At 36.8% G+C, this 23481-nt stretch overlaps 1 protein-coding gene across 1 annotated transcript in view; it reads left to right on the top strand.

Moving 5' to 3' along the window:
- The window catches only part of MTREX (Mtr4 exosome RNA helicase), a 136842-nt gene that overhangs the window by 91351 nt on the left and 22010 nt on the right, over window positions 1-23481 (top strand). Inside the window, exons 19-22 of the mRNA XM_060009488.1 lie at window positions 9751-9879; window positions 16054-16164; window positions 17547-17735; window positions 22041-22204. Of these exons, the coding sequence (XP_059865471.1) occupies window positions 9751-9879; window positions 16054-16164; window positions 17547-17735; window positions 22041-22204 (593 nt within the window). The remainder of the gene's footprint in view (window positions 1-9750; window positions 9880-16053; window positions 16165-17546; window positions 17736-22040; window positions 22205-23481) is intronic.

Here is a 23481-nt window from a genome sequence, read left to right as displayed (position 1 = left end):
CCAAGATAATCTCTGGCTAAGCAGTGGGGACAGGGCAGAAAAGGGGAGCCCCCACCTCTCAGCCCCTACAATCCCCTACTTGCCCAGAACTTAGCCCTAGCAATAGGTAGGTGGGAGCAGGATAAGAAATGCCGATGTCATGCTCTTCCTGGGAAGATAGACCTCTACCTGAGATTTGCAGGCAGAGCAGCCCTCCTGTGTTCTGGGCTTCACCAGTCTGCAATTCCTGTTTTCTTGAGTTAGGAAGCAGTGAGAGGGGAGTGGTCTTGGTTTAGATATCACAAATTCTTACTGAATTTTCATAGATTTCCTTGAATATGTTTTTTCCTTTGCTATATGCCCTTAGAACTATTTCCAGAGACTTTAAATGGTTGGGTTTTTATAATTTTCTCCAGTTTTGCTGGGGAGTAGATTTGTGGAGCTCTGTATGCTGTCATGCTGGTAGTTGACAGGTTTTACATTTTTAAAGGAGAAAAATTGTAGCGAATATAATTGCATTCACACACACACACACACACACACACACACACACACACACACACACACACACACACACACACACACACACACACACACACACACACACACACTGTGGATAGGTTTCTTAATTATTTGTCTCTACTGGTCCTTAATCTGTGTATAAAAATAGTGCCAGTTGATGAGAGTTCTTTTAGGCAAAGATGGAATGGGGAATAGAGAGATACACATTCATTTTATTCTGCTTAAATTGATGGTGAAACTGATTTTTCCACTGAGCTCTTTACATTTGTTCACTAAAAATATGAAGTATTTTTTTGTATTTTTATTAGTTTTGTAATCTAGGTCAGAATACTAATTCAAAGATTTTTGTTGTCAGTTGGGTTTGCTAGAGAGAGAGGCATCAACTTAAAAAATTTGTACAACCTAAAAGCTGAGAATTATGTTTTATTTGGTGGACTTACTGAGAAGCCAGTATATTTGAGGAAAAGTCATAAAATTATAAATCACATCAGTTCATTTAGTCCCATGTAATTAATTCCTGTTGATCTGGATGAAGTCATCAGGTTTTCTATTAAAGTTTTGTAATTTCTTACCTAGTTCAGGGGTATGACCTAAAAGTTATAAGGAACAATATTTACCAAAGATTGCTTTTATGAATCTTCATTTTTTAAAAGCATCAGAGTAAAACAGTGATTGTCTATAAATGACAAGACTTAAAATGGCATGTTTAAAGATCTGATTACAGTGCAATTGACAAGAAACTTGGGTGTTTCTGTGACACACAACATTTTAAGATAATTATGAGTTATGACTTATAACATTATACCAGGGCATATCAGAATTTTAGGAATTAAATTTTGGGATATCTACACTAATGACATTTACTTATACAGTATAACCTTAGAAGATTTATCTCCAGTAAATGGCAATGCTCCTCAAGTAATTTAACATACCAAATAAGCCTAATTAGTTTAACATTCCTTTCTGAGATGTCTCAGAATTTCTTTGAAGCATCCTATAGTTAGCTGGAGGTCAAAAGAACTTCAGTTAGAATTTTATGTTTGGGAAGTTTGTCAAAAATATCAAAAAGTTTCAAAACACTTGGTAAAATCACTGTGAAACAATACTTGTTCACCTAACCAGAGTGATAGAAGATTTCACAAACAAATACAGATCACTTAAAGGCAAAGAAACTCATACAATCTGTTATCAAAAGCAGTATTCCAAGAAAACTGTTCTCTTAACAGAGAGGAACCAGCCTACTTTTGATAACAAAATCCATTTACATAATCAAATTTAATCTAATCCCAGCCTGACCATTTAATCTAATCCCAGCCTGACAAAACTCCTTTTCAGGGTTCCTTTTACAAACCTTCCACAATTTTCTGTACTCTTATTAGTTTGTCCCTTATTTTTTCATCTAGAAACAACTGGCTCTAGGACAAAACATTCTTTCCCCTTAACAAAATATATTTTCATTCCTCATGCCTTCTTTTGCATACATTTCATTTTCCTTACATACGGAAATGTTTCCCTTCTTATCTTTAGTAACTTTAACTACATATTACAATTTTAACCCTTAAAAACCTTAATATTTAGAAAAAACCAACAAGCAGCAAGTAATTGTGAACTTTTTGTCATACCAGCATTTCCTGGTTGGAATATTCCATAACCTAGAAACATCCATCTTCTCATAGCATAATTTCTTCCCTCAATGTGGTTTAAGATGTGTCTAATAAATCCAAATTAGTCCCCTTTTGTAAGGAGACAGAGGTAGGTAAATTTAGACCTGTTTAGCAACTAATGTTCCAGTGTTTTATCTTATTTGAAATAACCTGGATATTCAGTGCATTCCCATCATTTAACTTAACTTAGCAAAACTCAAGTTACCAAAAATCTGGAAAAACTATTTTAGAGAGACATACCCAAAGCATAATTATTCCTAAAAGAGTTCACCTGAAAACTCTTATCTCATTTACCTTTATTTTGTAACTTATGAAAATCATACCAAGTTAAATTTTTTCTTGCTGACAAACTATATAACAGAAATAACATGAATTTATTGATCTTCGGTAAGCCTAGGTACAATAAAAGTCAGACATGTCTATTGATACTTCCTAGATCATGTGAACCTGAAATTCATTCTGGCCAGTTTCTTTTTTTATATATATAAATTTATTTATTTTTATTTTTGGCTGTGTTGGGTCTTCATTTCTGTGCGAGGGCTTTCTCTAGTTGCGGCAAGCGGGGGCCGCTCTTCATCGCATTGCGCGGGCCTCTCACTGTCGCGGCCTCTTGTTGCGGAGCACAGGCTCCAGACGCGCAGGCTCAGTAGTTGTGGCTCACGGGCCCAGTTGCTCCGCGGCATGTGGGATCTTCCCAGACGGCTCGAACCCGTGTCCCCAGCATTGGCAGGCAGATTCTCAACCACTGTGCCACCAAGGAAGCCCCCAGTTTCTTTTATATTTAGAAATATTTAGTTTATAAGCACTTACTTTTAAGTCAATTAAGTAGAACTCTTTTATAAGTTTAATTTTGGTAATGTTTTCCAGAGGTAGAGACATCTCATATATATAATGTACACACATACATATAAACAGACAAAGTCAGAGATCTCACAGCTTCACTTTAAAAAGTTAGTTAAGAATCAGGTATTAAAATATAAACTTACTAGTTTATAAATAACAGTTGGAATAAGTTAAATTTGCTGACATGAGTAGGGCTTCACTATTTGTGGAAAAGACTTTTAAGATTTGTATTTGTCCTTGATAAACTGTTAAGGAGGCTATGAATTAGATTTTGGGTGAGGGAGCCTTTCCAGAGACTTGAGCTTAAAAAGTCCTACCTCCCCCACCCCGTGGCCTTTTTCTTCTAGGTTTCAGGTTTTACCAGACTGAACTAATTTGACTCACTTTCAAGTCACTGTGGGCTGTATTTACATTTCTAATTCGTAGAGATTTACAAGACAAAGACAGTTGCTTTTAATTCTCTGAAGAACTGGTCTTCTGCCAAAATGATATTAAAGATTGATTTGCCCAACTATATTTTCTTTAATTTGCTTTTTTTTTTAATATCAGAAGATTTCCAACCAAACTGAAAATTGAGTTCTATGTTCTAGAGCTTTAGGGTTCAATTTATCTTGCTTTCAAAGGCTTGCATAAGGCATTTAACAGAGACCCCCTTTCTGATTGCATAGGTTAGACCCAGAGCAAAATCTTTATTCTTCTTATTAGCCCCTGAATATTAGCTCCCAGTCTTGTACCATATTGAGGAAAGAAGATGAATATTTCTAGAGTTTATGGAATATTCCAATTAGGAAATGCTGGTATGACAAACAGTTCACAATTTTACTTGCTGCTTGTTGGCTTTCACTAGAGTTTAAGGTATTTAAGTGTTCCTTTTACTGTGTGGGTTCAGGTAACCCTACTGGTTTCTGTTAGTATGTTTAATTAATATTGTCTGAAGGGCAGATTTATATGCCCTGTCCAGGCAGGGGAAGCATTCCGCAATGAAACATGTCTATCTCACAATATAATTAGGCAAAAGAGATGTAACCGTCTTATATAAGATCTATTTAAATATATCAAATTTTATAAACTTTATCTCAGTTCTGTCAACTTTTGTACCTTTAACTTCAGTTTGTATTAGGACACTGTCAACACACCTTCGTCTTATAAGGAGTCCAGAAACTTTTCTTTTTATCCCAACCATTTAATCTGTTTTTATATAAAAGGCTTTGGGATTCCCAATGAGATGTTGAGGCAAAGGACTCAGGCCCCTTTGTTGATTTTTTTTTTAAGTTGATTAATTGGCCCAAGCAATTGTTGGTCAGTTATCTCAGTGCAATTTTTTCAGACTTTTTTTTACCCCGGACTCGTTTGGAGCCCTTTAATGTTGGGGACCAATAGGGGGATCCCTTTGACGCATCCAATCTTAGGTAGTGTTATATCAGAACCTTTTGTTTTAATCCCATTGACATCCATTTTATTTATTCTATTTTAAAATAACCATGTAAAATTTTCTTTATCTATTTGGGACGATGCCCTTTAAAATTTCTACCTTTTTTTTGAAGAAGTCTCTAGACTTTCTCTTCAGTTTTTTTCTTACTTTCCTGTTAACCTAATTAACATGAATTATCCTAGTGTGTTTATTAGCATCTGTAAGACCCATGAAGGGAAAGCAGAGCGCATAAATAAAGCTTCCCAAGCCATGTTTTCTTTTCGTTTGTTTGGGTTAAATTAAAGGAGTTCTCAGTTTAATCATTTTATCTTTTTCTACCTTCTGATTTGATTTTTTCATAGGTACCAATAGAACTGTTTATAATGAAAGCTCTAAAAATTTACCAGTTTAGAAGTTTCTCAAATTTAAAAGATCCATCATCTGGCCATTAACGAGATATATCTTAATACGGACTCAAACCAATAAAATGCAAGAGGCATGCCCACAAGACAGTGTGAAGGAAGCCACCTAAACAAAATCCAGAAAATTTACTCCCCAAAATAGTAAAAGACCTTTGTTGTACAGGCTGGAAGGTTAAGACGGCAGAAAGCCCCCTGAAAGTTGGCACAGTCAGAAGATTGCTCAGAATCCCACTTTGTTCAGTGGGCTGCAAAATGGACACCATATGTGTACTTTATGGATGGCAGAGACCAAGTTCTCAAAACACACACACACACACACACACACACACACACACACACACACACACAATGCTGAAGAAGATTGGGTAGAACATTTACCTCTCAAAGACGCGGAAAGTTAAATGCAAGTTCCCACTAAAAGGGCTTTTCCTTTACGGTCAGAATTCTGAAAATATGTTTTATCAAGCTGGATTTCTCTAACTTAACTGCATATGCAATAAAAGAACCCCCATCTTAGTCATTTTCAGGGCAAGATTTCCTTTAATCCCCAATTGAAGTACTTGTAAGTTTTGTATGTACATAAACCTGGTAATTTGTCACTCCTTTTGTTCTGAAAGTTTTATTCCCTGTTCTGAGGTCAGTTTGTTGAGATAAAGTAGCTAGTGACAATCCTGTGGTGGGCCAGGGTGCAGTTTGTGAGCTTAACTCCTCTAGGTTTTACCCTGGAGCTGTTTTAGCTCTCTTACGTGTCTCAGTTTTTCCCTTCAGTATCCTGAGACCACTGTGGGTGCTCAGATCATGGAGTGACCAACTCTTATGCATATCCCCTGCAGAGCAAATTTTTAATTAAAGTGAGTGGGTTTCCCTGTAGGGGCAGCTGCATATTATGAGGGCTTGCCTCCACCACTCCCACAAGCGTCTTAGTTGCCTGAAAAAGCCGTTGCCACCTGGGAGGAGATGTTCCTTTTTTGGAGCAGAAAGCTCTCATGAGATACCTCATGAGATACCTCATGTTAAAGTAGCCAATTCAAGGAAAAACAACAAGCCAGTCTTCTACCTAATTTACGCACTCCAACCTTACTCAGTGTCTTTCAGCTGAGCAAAGTCTTCCCAGTGTCTTTCAACTGAGGTTAACCTGCTCATTGTCTAAACTGAGTAAAAATCTCCCCAGTATCTTTCAACTGAGGGTAAACCAGGTACCTCTTCTTGAAACAAAGTTTCAAAGATAACCTGCTCCTCCAAAGAAGAGACTTAGGAGATTCGAGAACCAGGAGAGAGACTCACCCAAATTTGTCTGGACTCTCCGAGGAGGCAGACAGGCCCAAGTGGCCTCAGCTGGTACCAAGGCTCCAGATCCTCATAGAGTTCAGGCAAAGGACAGAAGTCTACTCTGGGTCACTTTGTTAGTCGCCCAAACGGTCGACTGAAAAAAATTGCACAACCTAAAAGTTGAGAATTATGTTTTATTCGGCAGACTTTCTGAGACTTTAAGCCCGGGAAACAGCCTCTCAGATAGCTTTGAGGGACTGTTTTGAAGAGGTAAGGGAGGAGCCAGGATATATAGGATTTTTTGCAGACAAACAAAAACTAGGTGGTCAGAACATCAAAAGATTACAGTTAATTAAAGAAAACCAGACACCTCAAGTTAATGAATTTAACACTTTTATGTGTATCGGAAGATGTAAGCGTCTGGGCTTATTGAAGTTGTTCCTTTGATATGCACCTTAACTGCCCTGTTTTTCTCCATCCTGTATCCCCTCAGAGTGTACCATTGGGGGTGGCTGCGGAGGCTGATAGCTTGATGGCAGGCAGCCTGTTTATCTTGATCCTGAGTTCCCCTCAGGATGCACCATCAGGGGTGGCTTCAGTGGCTGATGGCTGCAGCATTCTTTGGCAGGTGACATGACATTCTTTGTCCACAGAGGGAAAGTACATACTGATGAAGAAAATATTTTGAAGCATTTTAAGGAGATACAAATGCATTGTCAATATTTATTTTGTATTTGTTTCTTTACATTTTATAATCTTGAGATTATCAAAATTATATTTCTCTTATGTGAAGGTTGATATTGTTGACCCACCTTTACCAAAGTACAGAACTAGAAAGTTTGCTGAGAAAAGTTTTATCATTTTAGGAAATAAATTTAACAGCAAGTTTTCATTTAATGCTACAATAAAGAATGCTTTCAAGAGTTTCCATAGTAACACTTGAAGTACCTCTGTGATGTTGTAAATGGTTTTGGTAGTTCTACAAAGATAATTATGTATGAGATGATAGGGAGAATATTAAGTTTATAAATAAAATCTACAGAATTGGAATTAAACCCAATAACAGAGTTCTAGATTGTCTAGACACATTAAAGGTTCTTCATAAATCTTAGGTTATTTTTGTCCAAATACTCGTATGTCCTATAACACCTTGTAGTTAATTTATTCATCATATTGTGAAATGCATCTTACTTAGAGGGGTTTTTCCCCTCTGGAAAGCTAAATATTTTAATCACTGATTCTCCTTATGGTTCTTGGCCCCTTGGAAGAGTTAACAGTTGGTCATACTATTCACCTCATTTTAAAACTCATTTTGTATTAACTAAGATAGATAGATAGATAGATATATATATAGATATATATATATATGCATGTGTGTGTGTGTACACACACACATAATCTTTGCAGATACAAGTCTAATTGAAAATACTGTCTTTGAATCTGTATCAAGCTGAAAAATGTTTTAAAACTTCTTTAAAAATAACCATATTTGGGCTTCCCTGGTGGCGCAGTGGTTGAGAGTCCGCCTGCCGATGCAGGGGACACGGGTTCATGCCCTGGTCCGGGAAGATCCCACATGCCGCGGAGCGGCTAGGCCCGTGAGCCATGGCCGCTGAGCCTGCGCGTCCGGAGCCTGTGCTCCGCAACGGGAGAGGCCACAACAGTAAGAGGCCTGCGTACCGCAAAAAGAAAAAACAAACAAAAAAAACATTTTGAATAAAAATATGTGCTGAGAAAAAACTAGTTTTCTTTTTGAATTGGAAAATGGAGCTTATGCTTTCTTTGAGGAAATTTGTACTGAGAAGTTTAAGATAATTATGATTGTATTTTTGGTTTGTTTTGGAAATATATTTTACTATTCTGAGGCAAATGGATAGTTTTATTACAGATTGTAGGAATGGATTCATGGTCATTTCTTGACAGTTTTTCACTTTTGCACAGGAACTGTGCAGGGTGGGTGGGAGGAGAACAAGTCATCACTTCTTGCCATGTTTCCCTCTCAATCAAAATAACTCTCCCTTAAGGGGCACCTGCCTACATTGTTGGTGGAATGTAAATTGGTGCAGCCACTATGGAAAACAGTATGGAGGTTCCTCAAAAAACTAGAGTTGCCTGCCATATGATCCAGCAATCCCACTCCTGGGCATATATCCAAACAAAATTATAACTAAAAAAGTTACATGCACCCCTATGTTCATAGCAGCACTATTCACAATAGTCAAGACATGGAAACCTAAATATCCATTGACAGATAAATGAATAAAGATGTGGTATATATATTGATACAATGGAATGCTGCTCAGTCATTAAAAACAAAAACAAAATAGTGAACAAAATAATGCCATTTGCAACAACATGGATGGAACTAGAGATTATCATACTAAGTGAAGTAAGTCAGAAAGAGAAAGATACCATATGGTATCACTTATATGTGGAATCTAAAATATGACACAAGTGAACCTATCTGAGAAACAGAAACAGACTCACAGACATAGAGAACAGACTTATAGTCTGACTTGTGGTCTGGGGAGGGATGGAATAGGAGTTTGGAGTTAGCAGTTGCAAACTACTATATATGGAATGGATAAACAACAAGGTCCTACTGTATAGCACAGGGAACTATATTCAATATCTTGTGATAAGCCATAATGGAAAAGAATATAAAAAAGTATGTATATGTATAACTGAATCACTTTGCTGTGCAGCAGAAATTAACACAACATTGTAAATCAACTATACTTCAGTTTTTTAAAAAAACTTGTCCCTGTATCTAATTTTATGCAAAAGAGATTATTCAAATATTAAAAAGCAAAGAGGAATTCTTTACTGAAGAAAAAAGTCTTCTATTACTGTTCGAAAAATGTTGCTCTCAAACATAAATTGTCATAGTGCAGAAGATGTGATTAGTGTTAGGTCTTTGAGAATCATGTTTTTATTAGAGAATATAAAAGACTGAAAGACTTTTAATGAAATGATGTGAAATCACAGAGTAGAGGTGCCAGTATACTAAGCAATAAAATAATCTGCTCTGAATATATTTTTCATCTTATTTAATTAAGGTTATTTGAAGATAACATACTCATTTTCTGATACTGATAATTCCTTTGGTTTCTTTTTCTAATTCTGGCATAACATGAAATAAAATTATAAACCAATCATTAGAAACTTAAAATGGCATATCAGTTGACAGTGATCATGACATTTAAATTTGTAAGTGTCAAGTAATTTCTGTGTTTTTTCATCCAGTGGAGCATGTTGAAGGATGAAAAGAGACAGGCTTCATTTCATGAAATTAACATTTATTGTGCATTACGTAAGTCATAGTGCTAAATACTGAGAACATAGTTCCTGTACACATGGAACTTAAAATTTGTGTGCCAGGGGCTTCCCTGGTGGCGCAGTGGTTGGGAGTCCACCTGCTGATGCAGGGGACACGGGTTCGTGTCCTGGTCCGGGAAGATCCCATATGTTGCGGAGCGGCTGGGCCCGTGAGCCATGGCCACTGAGCCTGCGCGTCCGGAGCCTGTGCTCCGCAACGGGAGAGGCCACAACAGTGAGAGGCCCGCGTGTCACAAAAAAAAAAAAATTGTGTGCCAGTTTTTAAGAATTAATAAACTTCTTTTATCCTGTTTTTTTCTAGCCTAATTCTGGTGAACTGGATCCTTTATATGTAGTGGAAGTACTTCTGCGCTGTAGCAAAGAGAGCTTGAAAAATTCAGCTACTGAGGCTGCAAAACCAGCTAAATCTGATGAGAAAGGAGAGATGCAGGTTTGTACTTTATTTTTCATTTTCAGATTTCAGATATTTTGTACATTATTTATAATCACTAGCTTTCCTATATGTGATTATATTGAACATACTGTCATGATTTCCTAATTGGAAGTTTTCAAGGTATGTGAAAGCCATCTAACACCAGTAGGATGATTAATCTTCTTATCAAATTATGGCAAGGTAATTAGTGACAAAGTGAAAGATAAAGAGAATTTAATCATTTAAATTTTCACATGAAGCTGGAATTTACCTGAGCTAAAAAAGATGTTTTATCATTATTTTACGATTGTATCATTTTACACTTTATTCCATCCATATTGTTTATTACATTCCTGTGAAAATAATGATTGAAAATAATGAGCCAGTGTTTTGATAGGAAACTTAGGTAGAACTTTTTCATTAATTTACATGTGCTTTTAATTAAATGCAAAACATTCAGCTTGCCACATGAGATACACATATTACTTAAATGGCTCCTATTTTATTTCATTTTAAAATAATTAATATAGAATAATTGTAGGTAAGCCTTACTGTGGAGAGTCCAAGTATCTATTTGAAGAGTAATATCATACTGAAATTTTTTTTTAAACACTGCTTTAAGTATATGTTGTATTGGCTAGGTCTTTTAGGAAATGTCATTGTTAATGATACTTGTCATAACAGGCTTTGGTTTGTGGGAAAGTTGAAGTTGGAATGGCAAATATGTGGCATGCATCACAACATTCTCCTTCTCTCATGGCAGATATTAATAATAAGTCATGGGCCCCTTTTTTCCCATATACAGGGAAAAAGAGCAGTTAACAGAAACTGTCACTGAGGAAGTCCAGCTACTGCACTTAATAGAGTTTAAATCAGCTATTTTTAAATATGTTGAAAGTGTATTTAAAATTTTAAAAATCTGATTTTAATTTGTAACAGTACACCTTTTTTGTTTGTTTTTCTTTTCGTTGTTGTTGGGTTTTTTTTTTTGCGGTACGCGGGCCTCTCACTGTTGTGGCCTCTCCCGTTGCGGAGCACAGGCCCCGGATGTGCAGGCTCATTGGCTATGGCTAACGGGCCCAGCAGCTCCGCGGCATGTGAGATCTTCCCGGACCAGGGCACGATCCCTTGTCTCCCGCATCGGCAGGCGGACTCCCAACCACCGCGCCACCAGGGAAGCCCAGCCTCTTACTATTTTTAACAGATGCCAGTAGGGAAAAGGTTGTTTGCACTGGGCAAGCCCTGGGTCAGATCAAGTAATGACCTCCTTGTGAATGAATAGAGTCTTCTACGGGACCACCAAACAGGTGAAATACTGACAGTTCTCTGGGTCTCTGGGAATGGCCTTTTGAAGTCATTTCAACCCTGTTCTCTCCCTTCCGGTGGCTGCCAGACTGATATTCAGTGATTGCAGGCTCTTGGTTTTCAAGACTACTGTGGAGCTGAGTGGGAGAGGGAGTAAAGTAAGTTAAAACACTGCAAAGCATCCAATTCTTTGGTTTGGGTTTTTTTTTAATTAAACGCTCCTTGGATTGGTGCAAGCCTTTGTTTAATTTCCAGAGTTCTGAAGAAGTTGATTTTGACAATTGCCAGTATTCCCAATGCTTTTATGGGGAAGAGGATTTTTGGAGGTCTTTGCCTCCACCATTTTCACTGGCATTCTTCTGGATAAACTTAGAGAAAGCATCTATTACATTCAATAGATTATTACATTAGTCAGCTTTTAAATTAGATCAAGACCCAAATTTAATTTTTGTAAATCTAAAATTTAATAAAAATCACATTGGTTTGAATAACTTTGTCTGCCTTGACTGGATTAAAATTCAGTTGGTTCAAAAAACATCATTCTGATTTAGATGAAAAATTCAAAAATCATATTGTGTTTTAGCTGACAGTCTTAATTGAAGAGATGACATTGGTCGAAATTTACTTAGAGTGTATTGACTTAAAGATTGTATTGACTTAAAATGTACTGACTTCTGATATTATTTACCTTATCATTTGCTTATCTTAAAAGGGGAAATTGATTTATGACAAACTTGCAAAGAAAAAGGTCTAAGAATAAAAATACTCCTTACTGTTGGTATTCTCACGCTTTTCTAATAATTGCCCTCGCGATTATTTGGATTTATATAGACCGATGTTGCATCATGATAAGCCTGAATTCTAAGTTCTTTTATAAAGGTTATTAGGTTTAGAAAGTTGAATCAACTGCACAATGCAAATATTATAGCATGTTTTTAAATCCTTGTGAGTGTAGAGATTTATAATTTCATGGCAACTGTTCATTTGGTTTTTAAACATTTAAGTTCTTATTTACAGAACTTAAGTCTTAGGATCTCCCTTTCTTGTACTTAAGGAGACATTTGTAGGAGGGCCTTTATAGTTTCTTTCGTGTCATTAGTGTGAGACTTAGTTGACCATTTCTTGGATGGAACTTATTATAGGAAGCAGCATTAGAAATTGGGTAGTTTCTGTCTTCCTTCTGAATCAGGTCTTCACAGATAGTGTTTATTCTGTTTTCAAGGAAATACTTCTGCATAATGCAACTTGTGCATAATTCAGCTGCAAGTACATAAAGCATACACTTCTTCTCTAAAGTCAAGTGAATTATTTTTAATTTTTCTGCCATTTTGGATTGTGTACGTGTACCTCAGTACAGAAAAATAGTGTATTTCTCCCTCTGGGTGTTGGCTACCTGGTACATCATTGACAGTTTTTCACGTCCTGAGTCTTCTCTTTCCAGCCAGCCCAGGTATCTAGGATTTGTATAGATCACAAATTGGCGGCTCAAAAGCCAATTCAGTCCACATAATGTCTTCTTTAAAAGTGAATTTGACAGTTTGAGAATAAAAATAATGATAGTAAAAGATTATAATCAAGTGAAAATAAAATAAGAACCCACAAGCTTATATACTCAGAATAGATACTGTAGAAGGAATGGAGATGTTAGAAGAGTCAACGTTAGACAACTACCATAAGTAATTTTTGACTCAGGCAAGAATAATCCATGGATGTTAAAACTAGTGAGTTGAAAGTTTAATGAAGGACTTCTTTGATGGTGCCGTAGTTAAGAATCCGCCTGCCATTGCAGGGACATGGGTTTGAGCCCTGGTCCAGGAAAATCCCACATGCTGTGGAGCAACTGAGCCCATGCGCCACAACTACTGAGCCTGTGAGCCACAACTACTGAGCCCACAAACTACTGAAGCCTGCATGCCTAGAGCCCATGCTCTACAACAAGAGAAGCCACCACAATGAGAAGCCCATGCGCCACAAGAGAAAGCCCACACGCAGCAACGAAGACCCAATGCGGCCATTAATTAATTAATTAATTTTAAAAATGTTTAAAAAAAAGGTTAATGAAGAATGGGATACTTACAAAGTCTACAAAGACTCTCCCTATAAATTTCTTATAAATTTTTAAAATAAATAAATTTATTTATTTATTTATATTATTTTTGGCTGCGTAGGGTCTTTGGTGCTGTGCGTGTGGGTTTCTCTAGTTGTGACGAGCCGAGGCTACTCTTTGTTGTGGTGTGCGGGCTTCTCATTGTCATGGCTTCTCTTGTTGCGGAGCATGGGGTCTAGGCGCACAGGCTTCAGTAGTTGTGGCTTTCGGGCTCTAGAGCTCAGGCTCAGTAGTTGTGGCACATGGGCTTAGCTGCTCCGCAGCACGTGGGATCTTCCCAGGCCAGGGCTTGAACCGTGTCCCTTGCATTGGCAGGCAGATTCTTTTTTTTTTTTTTTTTTTTTTTTTTTTTTTCTTTTTGCGGTACGCGGGCCTCTCACTGTTGTGGCCTCTCCCGTTGCGGAGCACAGGCTCCGGACGCGCAGGCTCAGCGGCCATGGCTCACGGGCCCAGCCACTCCGCGGCATGTGGGATCTTCCCGGACCGGGTGAACCCGTATCTCCTGCATCGGCAGGCAGATTCTTAACCACTGTGCCACCAGGGAAGCCCCAATTTCTTATAAATTTATCTCCCTGTAAATTTATTGTGAAAGGGAAAGTAGTAACTTATAGTAGAAAATGCTAGCAGATGTTACTTTAATCAAGTAATCAAAGTTACTGTCACCAATCCAGTAATGTTGACCAATGGACTGAGACCAACAAAGAAAAAAATCACTTGTGCCAAAAATGCATAACCTGAGTCTGATGATTCTTCATGACAACACAAACCTAAACTGAGAATCGTTCTACAAAATAACTGGCCTATAGTATTCAAAAATGTCAATGTCTTGAGAGTCACAGAAGAACTGAGGAACTGTTCCAGATTAAAGAAGAACAAAGAAATATTATAGCTAGGTTCAATGCATGATCCTAGTTTTGCTCCATAGAGTGGTGGGGGGAGAAGGGAGGGCAAAAGACATTATTGGGAAAGTAGATGAAATTTTAATATGGACTGTCGATTAGATAATATCAGTGTATCTACATTAATTTCCCTCTTTTAATACTTGTACTGTGGTTGTATGGGTGTGTATGTTTGTGTATATGTATATACATAAATATATAAAGAGGATGTTGTAGCACATGGGGCAAAATACAAATAATTGGTGAATCTGAATAAAGGTATGTGGGAGCTTTTTATCCTATTCTTGCAATTTTTCTCTAAATTTGAAATTATATGAAATGTTAATACCATAAAAGAACAAAAAAAGGTGAAGAGTATTCTAGATTAAAGAAGACTAAGAGACCTGACAACTAAATGTGGTAAATGATCCTTGGCTGAATCCTGAATCCAAAAGTAATAGTAGTAGTATCCTGGCTCCAAACGTAATAGTAGTAGTGGTGGTGGTGGTGGTAGTCGTAGTAGTAGTGCTAGTAGTCTATAAAGGACATTATTGGATCAGCTGGGGAGATTTTAATATGGACTATGTATTAGATGATGTATTATTGTTAAATTTCTGTGATCTCATAATATTGTGGCTATGCAGGAGAAGGTGCTTGTTCTTAAAAGATACACGTTTAATTGGGTCCCATTGGTTTATTTTTGCTTTTATTTCTTTTGTCTTGGGAGACTGATCTGAAAAAAATATTGCTACAATTTATGTCAGAATGTTTTGCCTATGTTCTCTTCTAGGAGTTTTATGGTGTCATGTCTTATATTCAAGTCTTTAAACCATTTTGAGTTTATTGTTGTATATGGTGTAAGGAGTGTTGTTATTTCATTGATTTAATTGCAGTCATCCAGCTTTCCCAACATCACTTGCTGAAGAAACTGTCTTTTCTCTATTGTATATTCTTGCCTCCTTTGACATAAATTAATTGACCATAGGTATGTTGGTTTATTTCTGGGCTCTCTGTTCTGTTCCGTTGTTTATCCTCATTTTTTAAATGGGGAGACTGAAGCTTAAAACTCTAGGTGACTTGATCAAGGTCACACAACTAACTGAAGACTGAATTCAAACCCAGGCAGTCTTGACTCCAGAACCCACATTCAGCCACTATACCATTTTGTTTAGTAAAACAGAGTGAATATATTTGTTATCAGCAAGTGAATGACAGTTGTTTTTCCAGTGGTGATCAGTGTAAAGGTAAGGAGACCAATAAACTGACAAAGTTGGATCTGTGAAAATGTTAACCTCTCCTCAGTTTATAGAGTCTGAATTTAAAGGGAGCAAATTTAAAGAAAGCAGATGGCATTTTTGGTGGTGAGGGAAGGGTATTCTTGTCAGGAGAAAGCATGGAAGAAAGTTTGAAGATAGGTTTTCTTCAAGATTATGTCTAATGGAGTATACTGTTTTCTCTGCTTGAAATACCTCTCTTCAGCTCTTCATTCTGGCCCATCCAGAGATTACATGAGTCTTGCGTGGCCAACTAAACCTAAATAGACCTAAGTAGGAGTCTTTCCTTCCTCTGTAGTGCTATAGTACTTTTAGGTATTCAAAAAGTAGCAAGTACTGAGGGTGCAAAAATGAATAAAATATGGATTCTGTGTTAAGGGAATCACTTATTTTTATGTACCATTTGTTTGCCTGTTACTTAAAGGTTTGAATTTGTTTTCACTTTTTAAATATAGTTTCTACTAAGATATAAGCTTCCACAATGATTACTATCTACTTATTATACCTGTCACATACTGTAAATGCAGTTTCCTTTTAAGAATTCAAGCTAAATTTAAGAAATGGCAGAATTTGAACAGGTTCAATTTTAGTTGTAACATATATATATATATAACTTTTCTGTTGGTAGGTTGTTCCAGTGTTGGTGCATCTCCTGTCCGCTATCAGCAGTGTTAGGCTTTACATTCCTAAAGACCTTCGACCACTGGACAATAGACAGAGTGTTTTAAAATCAATACAGGTATACACGTTAATTTTATAAATTAAATATAAATTTTATGTAAATATAAATAGGGTTTATAACAAGGCAACTGATTTGCTGTTAAATATATTGCTTTCTTTCAGAAAACCTATAAACACTACCAATAGTGGCAGTTATTTTTAACAAAGATAGTGGCAGCAGATCTATATGTAGACTGTCCTCTCTTTGAATCTAGCAACAAAGTCAGGCTAAAGGAGGGCTCACAGAGGAAAACATGGCCACTATTTTGTGTTAAATATGTTTTGCTTTATTCGTTATGAATGAAAATAACTATAGAGTGTATTTTAAAGTTTTATGTATAGGGCTTCCGTGTTGGCGCAGTGGTTGAGAGTCCACCTGCCGATGCAGGGGACACGGGTTCGTGCCCCGGTCCGGGAGGATCCCACATGCTGCGGAGCGGCTGGGCCCGTGAGCCATGGCCGCTGAGCCTGCGCGTCCGGAGCCTGTGCTCCACAACGGGAGAGGCCGCAACAGTGAGAGGCCCACGTAACGCCAAAAAAAAAAAAAAAAAAAGAAGTTTTATGTATAAAATCATGTGCCAGGACTTTTAACTACTTCATAGTATAGTTAATACATGGATGAAATAGTCTTATTTTCAATAGGAAAAGTTAAGATTTTATAGAAAATTTTATTTTCCGGTAGGAAAATAAAAAGGCACTTCGTTAGTTGGTTAGTCAATAAATATTTGAAAAGGATTTACTATATAGTGAAGGCTATGTACTAAAATCTGAGAAAGCAGGATGCTTTCAGTGTACAGTAGGAATTTTTAAGCTGTGGTCCATGGGTGGGCTTCTTGAAATGAATAATTCTCTTGGCAGTTTTATAAAAAGTTTTTGTGGGTAACTCCTCCCTCCCAACTTTTTTTTTATTTCTAACTGGCCAAATCCTATCTTACCTTTAAGCCCTATCCAAGACCCTGAAAGTCTCCCAGTGGGGTACCAGCCTGTAGTGACCTATCTCTTCCCTGAACTCACATGTTCATTATATTTAATAGTCAAATCATGTTACAAAAAAATTTAGTGATGGGAATCTGGACCCTTTGAAAATTTATATCTTTCAGCTCAGTAGTGCCCTCCCTAGGAATCAGCCCCAAAGAAGTAATCAGAATATTGAAAACATTTACACTTGAGATGTTCAATACAGGATTATTTATAATGGCAAGAAGTTACAACAACCTAAATATACAGTAATGGGCTATATCAATAAGTTGTGCTGCATCCATAACTATTAAACTTTAAATATTAGAATTATTAATAAATTGTAATACATGTCTGTACATAGAAAAAACATAAAAGGAATTATTTAGTCTTAACTAATTTTGTATGTAAGATGAAAAATGAATTTTAAATATTTTGTTTCAGGAAGTTCAGAAACGTTTTCCTGATGGTGTTCCCTTATTAGATCCTATTGATGACATGGGCATTCAAGATCAAGGACTGAAAAAAGTCATCCAGAAAGTAGAGGCTTTTGAGCATCGAATGTATTCTCATCCACTTCACAATGATCCAAATCTGGAAACTGTGTATACGCTTTGTGAAAAAAAAGCACAGGTATGGCAGAAACTCTTTTATCATAGAATTCTAAGCATTTCACTATATAAGTGAGTATATATTTTTCATTTTCTTTTCCTATTGGTTTCATCAGCTAAAACAGGAAAATGTCTAGCTATCTTTTAAGTAAACTATCAACTCTTACCAGTAAAAAAAAGTTGATCACTTTGAGATGTCATTCACATAACATAGCATTCACCCTTTTAATGCATAGAATTCAGTGGTTTTTAGTATATTCACAGATATCTGCAACTATAACCACTATCTAATTCTAGAACATTCTCATCACCCCAAAAAGGAACCACATACCAATTAGCAGTCCCTCCCCCTTTCCCTACCCTCCAGCCGCTGGCAACTACAAATCTCCTTTCTGCCTCTATGGATTTGCCTATTCTGGAGATTTCATATTAAAAAAATCATACAATATGTGGCCTCTGTGTTTGCCTTCTTCCACTTAGCTAATATCTTTAAGATTCATCCATGATGTAGCAGAATTTGTATTTTATTCTTTTTTATGGCCGAAAAATATTCCATTGTATATATATACCACATTCTGTTTAACCACTCATCAGTTGATGAACATTTGGAGTTTTTCCACTTTTTGGCTATTATGAATAATCCTGCTATGAACATTTATGTACACATTTTTGTGTGGACATATCTTTTCATTTCCCCTGGATGGAATTGGCGTAGAATTGCAGGTCAGTGAGTAACTCTGTGTTTAACTCTATGTTTAACTTTTTGAGAAACTGCCAAACTGTGTTCCAAAGTGGCTGCACCATTTTACATTCTCACCAGCAATATATTAAAGTTCCAGTTTCTCCACATCTTCACTAATATTTGTTTCATCTGTATTTTTAATTATAGCCATCCTAGTGGTATGAAGTAGCAGTTCACCTTTTTAGGCTAACTAGCTATATTCTCTAACCAGTAAAAGCATTCTTACAGCCATTCTGAATAATGAATTTAGAAAAAGCTTTTTGAAATGAATACATTTCTTTCCACTATCTACTTCTCTTCAACTAGAATCTTTTGTATATACAAATGTCGCTTCCTCCTTGAAGTTTATAACTCCTTGCTATTATGCTTTTTCAGCTTTTATCACATGCTACTTTAATCATGTTTGTCTTCCTGTCTCACAAACTAGATTTTAAGCTCCTTAGGCTCAGGTGTTTCATTTAAGCTTATTTGTACTCTTCCATATTTCCCATAATGATCTATTTTTATAAAGTAGATGCCTAGTATTTATTGAATAAATAATATAGGTAGAAACTTCTTGGCTTAATAGAGTAATGTGTTCAGTTCATAGTTTTACAGCACTGCCCCTTTCTAGCTTTTTGTGAACTAGCATGATGTGGCCCTGTGCCATGTTGGGCACAGCAGGTGTGTTCTCAGTGAACATGTAGCACACCATGCTGTGGCCCACCATGAAGGTTTCTTCTCAAGATGAGGAAACTGAGACACAAAAAGCTTGAGTATACTCAGTTGTCATCCTGGCCTCATCTATCACCGGGACCATTGCAGCAGCTCCCTCCCTGCTTCCATTTACTCCGTACCTGACCACCAGAATCATCCTTAACCGTTTCAACACAGGAACAGAAAGACTTGAGTTTGGTTGAGTGATGACTGGAAAGTATCCACAGGGAAGGTGGTTTGAAGCCACAGAGAAAGGCATTATCTGAGCCACTCAAATATAACAAAAAGGCCCTAGTGTCTGGTTGAAAGACAGGCTAAATAAACTTGTTATGAAGACTGCAATACATGGAAAAAATGCTTATACAGGAACATTAAATTTAAAAAGTAGGACCTAAAATCGTTGTGGACTATGATTACAATTTAGCAAAAGTAAAAACGCACACCAGAAAAGACTGAAAGGAAAACCTTAAGTGGTTGTGTTTGGGCAGTGAGATTATAGTAGGTAATCATACTCCCACCCGCCCCCCATTGTCTGTAATGTGCTTGTATTGCATTTCTTTTTTTTTCTTTTTTTTTTGCAGTACGTGCGCCTCTCACTGTTGTGGCCTCTCCCATTGCGGAGCACAGGCTCCGGACGTGCAGGCTCAGCGGCCATGGCTCATGGGCCCAGCCTCTCCGCGGCATGTGGGATCTTCCCGGACCGGGGCATGAACCCGTGTCCCCTGCATCAGCAGGCGGACTCTCAACCACTGTGCCACCAGGGAAGCCCTTGTATTGCATTTCTTAATGAAAGAAAACTACAAAGAGTTAACAACTTAGGGGAAAAAAAACAAGTCTTTTTTTTGTTAATGACCTCCTGACCTCCTAGTGACTGCAGGATAAATTTGACATTCCTTAGCCCTGCCTAGGAAGCCTTCAAAATCTGACCCCTCAACTCTCAACATTTTAAGTGCTCATACCCTCTGATTCAGCTTTCCGGTCCTCTCGGACTGAAACTACAAAGTGAGGCAGTACAAGGATGTTCTTGTAGCATTGTTTGAAAAAGCAAATGAATGTAAACAACCTCAGTGTTCATCAGTAGAAAATTAGATACATGAATTATGCATATCCACACAGTGGGTATCAACATGGCCATTTTAAAAAAATGAGGTAAATTTATATGTACTTTTTGGAAAAGAAGTCCTAATTGTATGGAGTGGAAAAGGAAGCTGACCTCACTTCTGTGGGAAAAGCCCCTGTACCTATGTATTTATTCATTTACAGACATGGATATCTGTATTCTTTTAAAGTATGTAGAAAAAGATATAGAACAGCATTATCCAGTAGAAATATAATACAAGCCACTTATGTAATTTTAAATTCTTTAGTAGCCACCTTAAAAAAATAGTGAAGGGCTTCCCTGGCGGCGCGGTGGTTGAGAGTCCGCCTGCCAATGCAGGGGACACGGGTTCGTGCCCTGGTCCGGGAAGATCCCACATGCCACAGAGCGGCTGGGCCCGTGAGCCATGGGCGCTGAGCCTGCACGTCCGGAGCCTGTGCTCCGCAACGGGAGAGGCCACAACAGTGAGAGGCCTGCATACTGCAAAAAAAAAAAAAAAAAAAAAAGTGAAAAGAAACAGGTGAAATTAATTTTAATAAGATTTTTATTTAGCTCAATATGTCCAAAATACATTTCAACATGTAATCAATATAAAAATTACTATGATAAAAATCTTAAATAGTAGACTGTCTTCTACCAACCTTTAAGCTTTATATGCCTCTGGGTACTTAGCACAGTCTTCTATGCTAATATGGGCACATCTTCAATTAAAGAAATTTTAGAAGACAAATTTTTTTTTTCTGATAGGCCTGATAGATCATGCTAGGTAGTATAGAGTTGTCTAACATATAAAGCATTCCTTCTTATCCTCCTAGCATTATGACAATATATCTGTTCATAGCAATGTAAATAATTGCCAGGAGTTTAGATTCTAGAGTCTGATAGTCTGGGTTTGAATCCCATCTTTAATCACTCACTAGCTCTGTGATCTTGACCAGTATCTTGATCTTGGTAATCTCTGTCTGCCTCAGTTTTCTCATCTGTAAAATGCACATTTAATATTAGTTACCTACTTTATATGATTGCTGTAAGAATTAAATGAAATAATGTAAAGCACTTGAAGAAACAGGATTTATAGTTAGCTGTCAATAAATATCAGTTACTGACCACCATCATTGCCTTCAACATTTCTACTCCTCAGTTGAAGCTTAATAAATCATCTTCAAAATTCCAAAGTCTTTGAATTTCTACTTCTCAATCCCTAAACTTTTCTGTCCATGTTTTTCTGAACTTCAAGCCTCCACTTCAGGATCACAGTGTTTTCTTGCTCTTGTACTGTCATCCTCTGTCACAGTCGAAAAGTATGTAATATTTTCTGATTAATAGAATTTTAAAACTCATCTACCCTATAGGATGACCTCAAAATAACATTTTCCTTTTAAGTATTCATCTCTGTCTATAGAATAAAGACCTCTTCTCTTTGCTAAATCCACTTCCAACTTAGGCAGATTTGTTACGCAATTTGAGGGCAAAGAGAAGGAACACTTTTCAGGGCATCATAAGGGAATATAAGTAGTTGAGAGATAAGATTCATATACTCTCATCTTTCTTTCCTTATTCTCTGAGTTACCCCCTAATTCCCTAAGGATGAAAAGCTGGAGTTAATGTCATAGCTACCTCAGATACATCATTCCTCTTGTGTAATATCCTGGGACAATAAGAAACTCCTGTGTTCTCCTCCACATTCCCCGGCCCCCAATATAATATTTTTTGTTTCATTTCATGACTAAACATCATATCATTTTGTTTACTTTATTATTGAACTTCTTTTGTACTTTTATATGCCTTAGATTGCAATAGACATTAAATCCGCAAAGCGAGAACTAAAGAAAGCAAGAACTGTCCTACAAATGGATGAGCTCAAATGTCGCAAACGTGTTTTAAGGAGGTTGGGATTTGCTACGTCTTCTGATGTCATAGAGATGAAAGGACGAGTGGCTTGTGAAATAAGCAGGTAAAACCTGGTTGGTCTAGAAAACTGATTCTAAAATGGGATACTGTTTTTTAAATGAAGGCTATTAATCTTTTGGAAAAAGAGCTATATTAAAAATATAAAGTTGTACAATGCTTTCCATATTAAAATACAGGTTCTGATCATGAAGTTGAGAAATTAGAAAGGGAGAATAAAAATCTTTTGAATCCTACTGATTAACACAGACACCATTAGTACTTTCATATGTTTCCTTTTTCTTTATTTTAATGCATTGTGGACTTTTTACATAATTGTAACCTTAGTTTATATATGGTTTTTGTATACTTTTAATTATTTTTACAATTATGAACATTTTCCCACCTTGAAACTTAATCTAATAATCATTATCCTTTTTTATGTAAAGTTTTGGTCTAACAGTAGGGTATTAGAGTATAGCATATTATAGGCCACAGCTTGAAATTGGATGTAAACTTTTGTAAATTGGATATAAGCTGTTGTCTATTTTGGTAATCTTTTACCACATTACAAATGACCTTAAAACTAAATGACTTAAAACGGAAGTCATTTCATTCTCTCCGATTGTTTCTGTGGGTCCGAAATGCTGGAAGGGCTCTTTAAGTTGTTCTGGCTCAGGGTCCCACTTGACTGCCATCATCTTGAAGATACTTATTTTGCCATAGCCATGACCATTATTCTCGATGAGTCCATAAAAGACATCTTGAAACAGTTTCTGTGTTCTCACCAAGGCCCTAATGGATGGGGCCAAAGAATTACAAGCCTTGTAGATGGTTTTGGATATTCTTGATGAAGACTTATTCATACTGTTCTTATTGATCATCTGGTTCAGATATGAATTCAGATATCGGCAGGGGCCAAGATTCTGTGGCAAACAGGACAGTTCTAGGCCGCCAAAAGGGGGCAGCGACTACCCAGCCCCAATTAATTATTACAGAATAATATGATATCAGAGTATTCAACTTAGAAAAGTCAAAAATCCAGATTTTTTTTTTTTTTGGTGAAATCTCTTGATTTTTAAATGTTCAGATACTAATTCAAAATTATTTTTTTAAGTCCCTGTGCAAGCTAAATAAAATGTTTCTTCATGTTAGATTTGGCCTACAGGCTTGTAGTTTTCCTTTAAGCTGTGATAAAATTAAGTTTTCCTACTCTGTACTTAAAGAAACCTAGGCACTTTAAGGCTAATAATTTACCCAGGATTAAATTTAGACTATAACACCAATCTACTGATTTGAATGCCAAAATTAATGTTATTAGAATTATTTCTTTGTGATGTTATG

This window comes from Delphinus delphis, chromosome 3 (genome assembly GCF_949987515.2).
Source record: "Delphinus delphis chromosome 3, mDelDel1.2, whole genome shotgun sequence".
Taxonomy (NCBI): Eukaryota; Metazoa; Chordata; class Mammalia; order Artiodactyla; family Delphinidae; genus Delphinus; species Delphinus delphis.
Note: the sequence above shows the minus strand (reverse complement) of the source record. Positions and strands in the feature narration are given on the sequence as shown.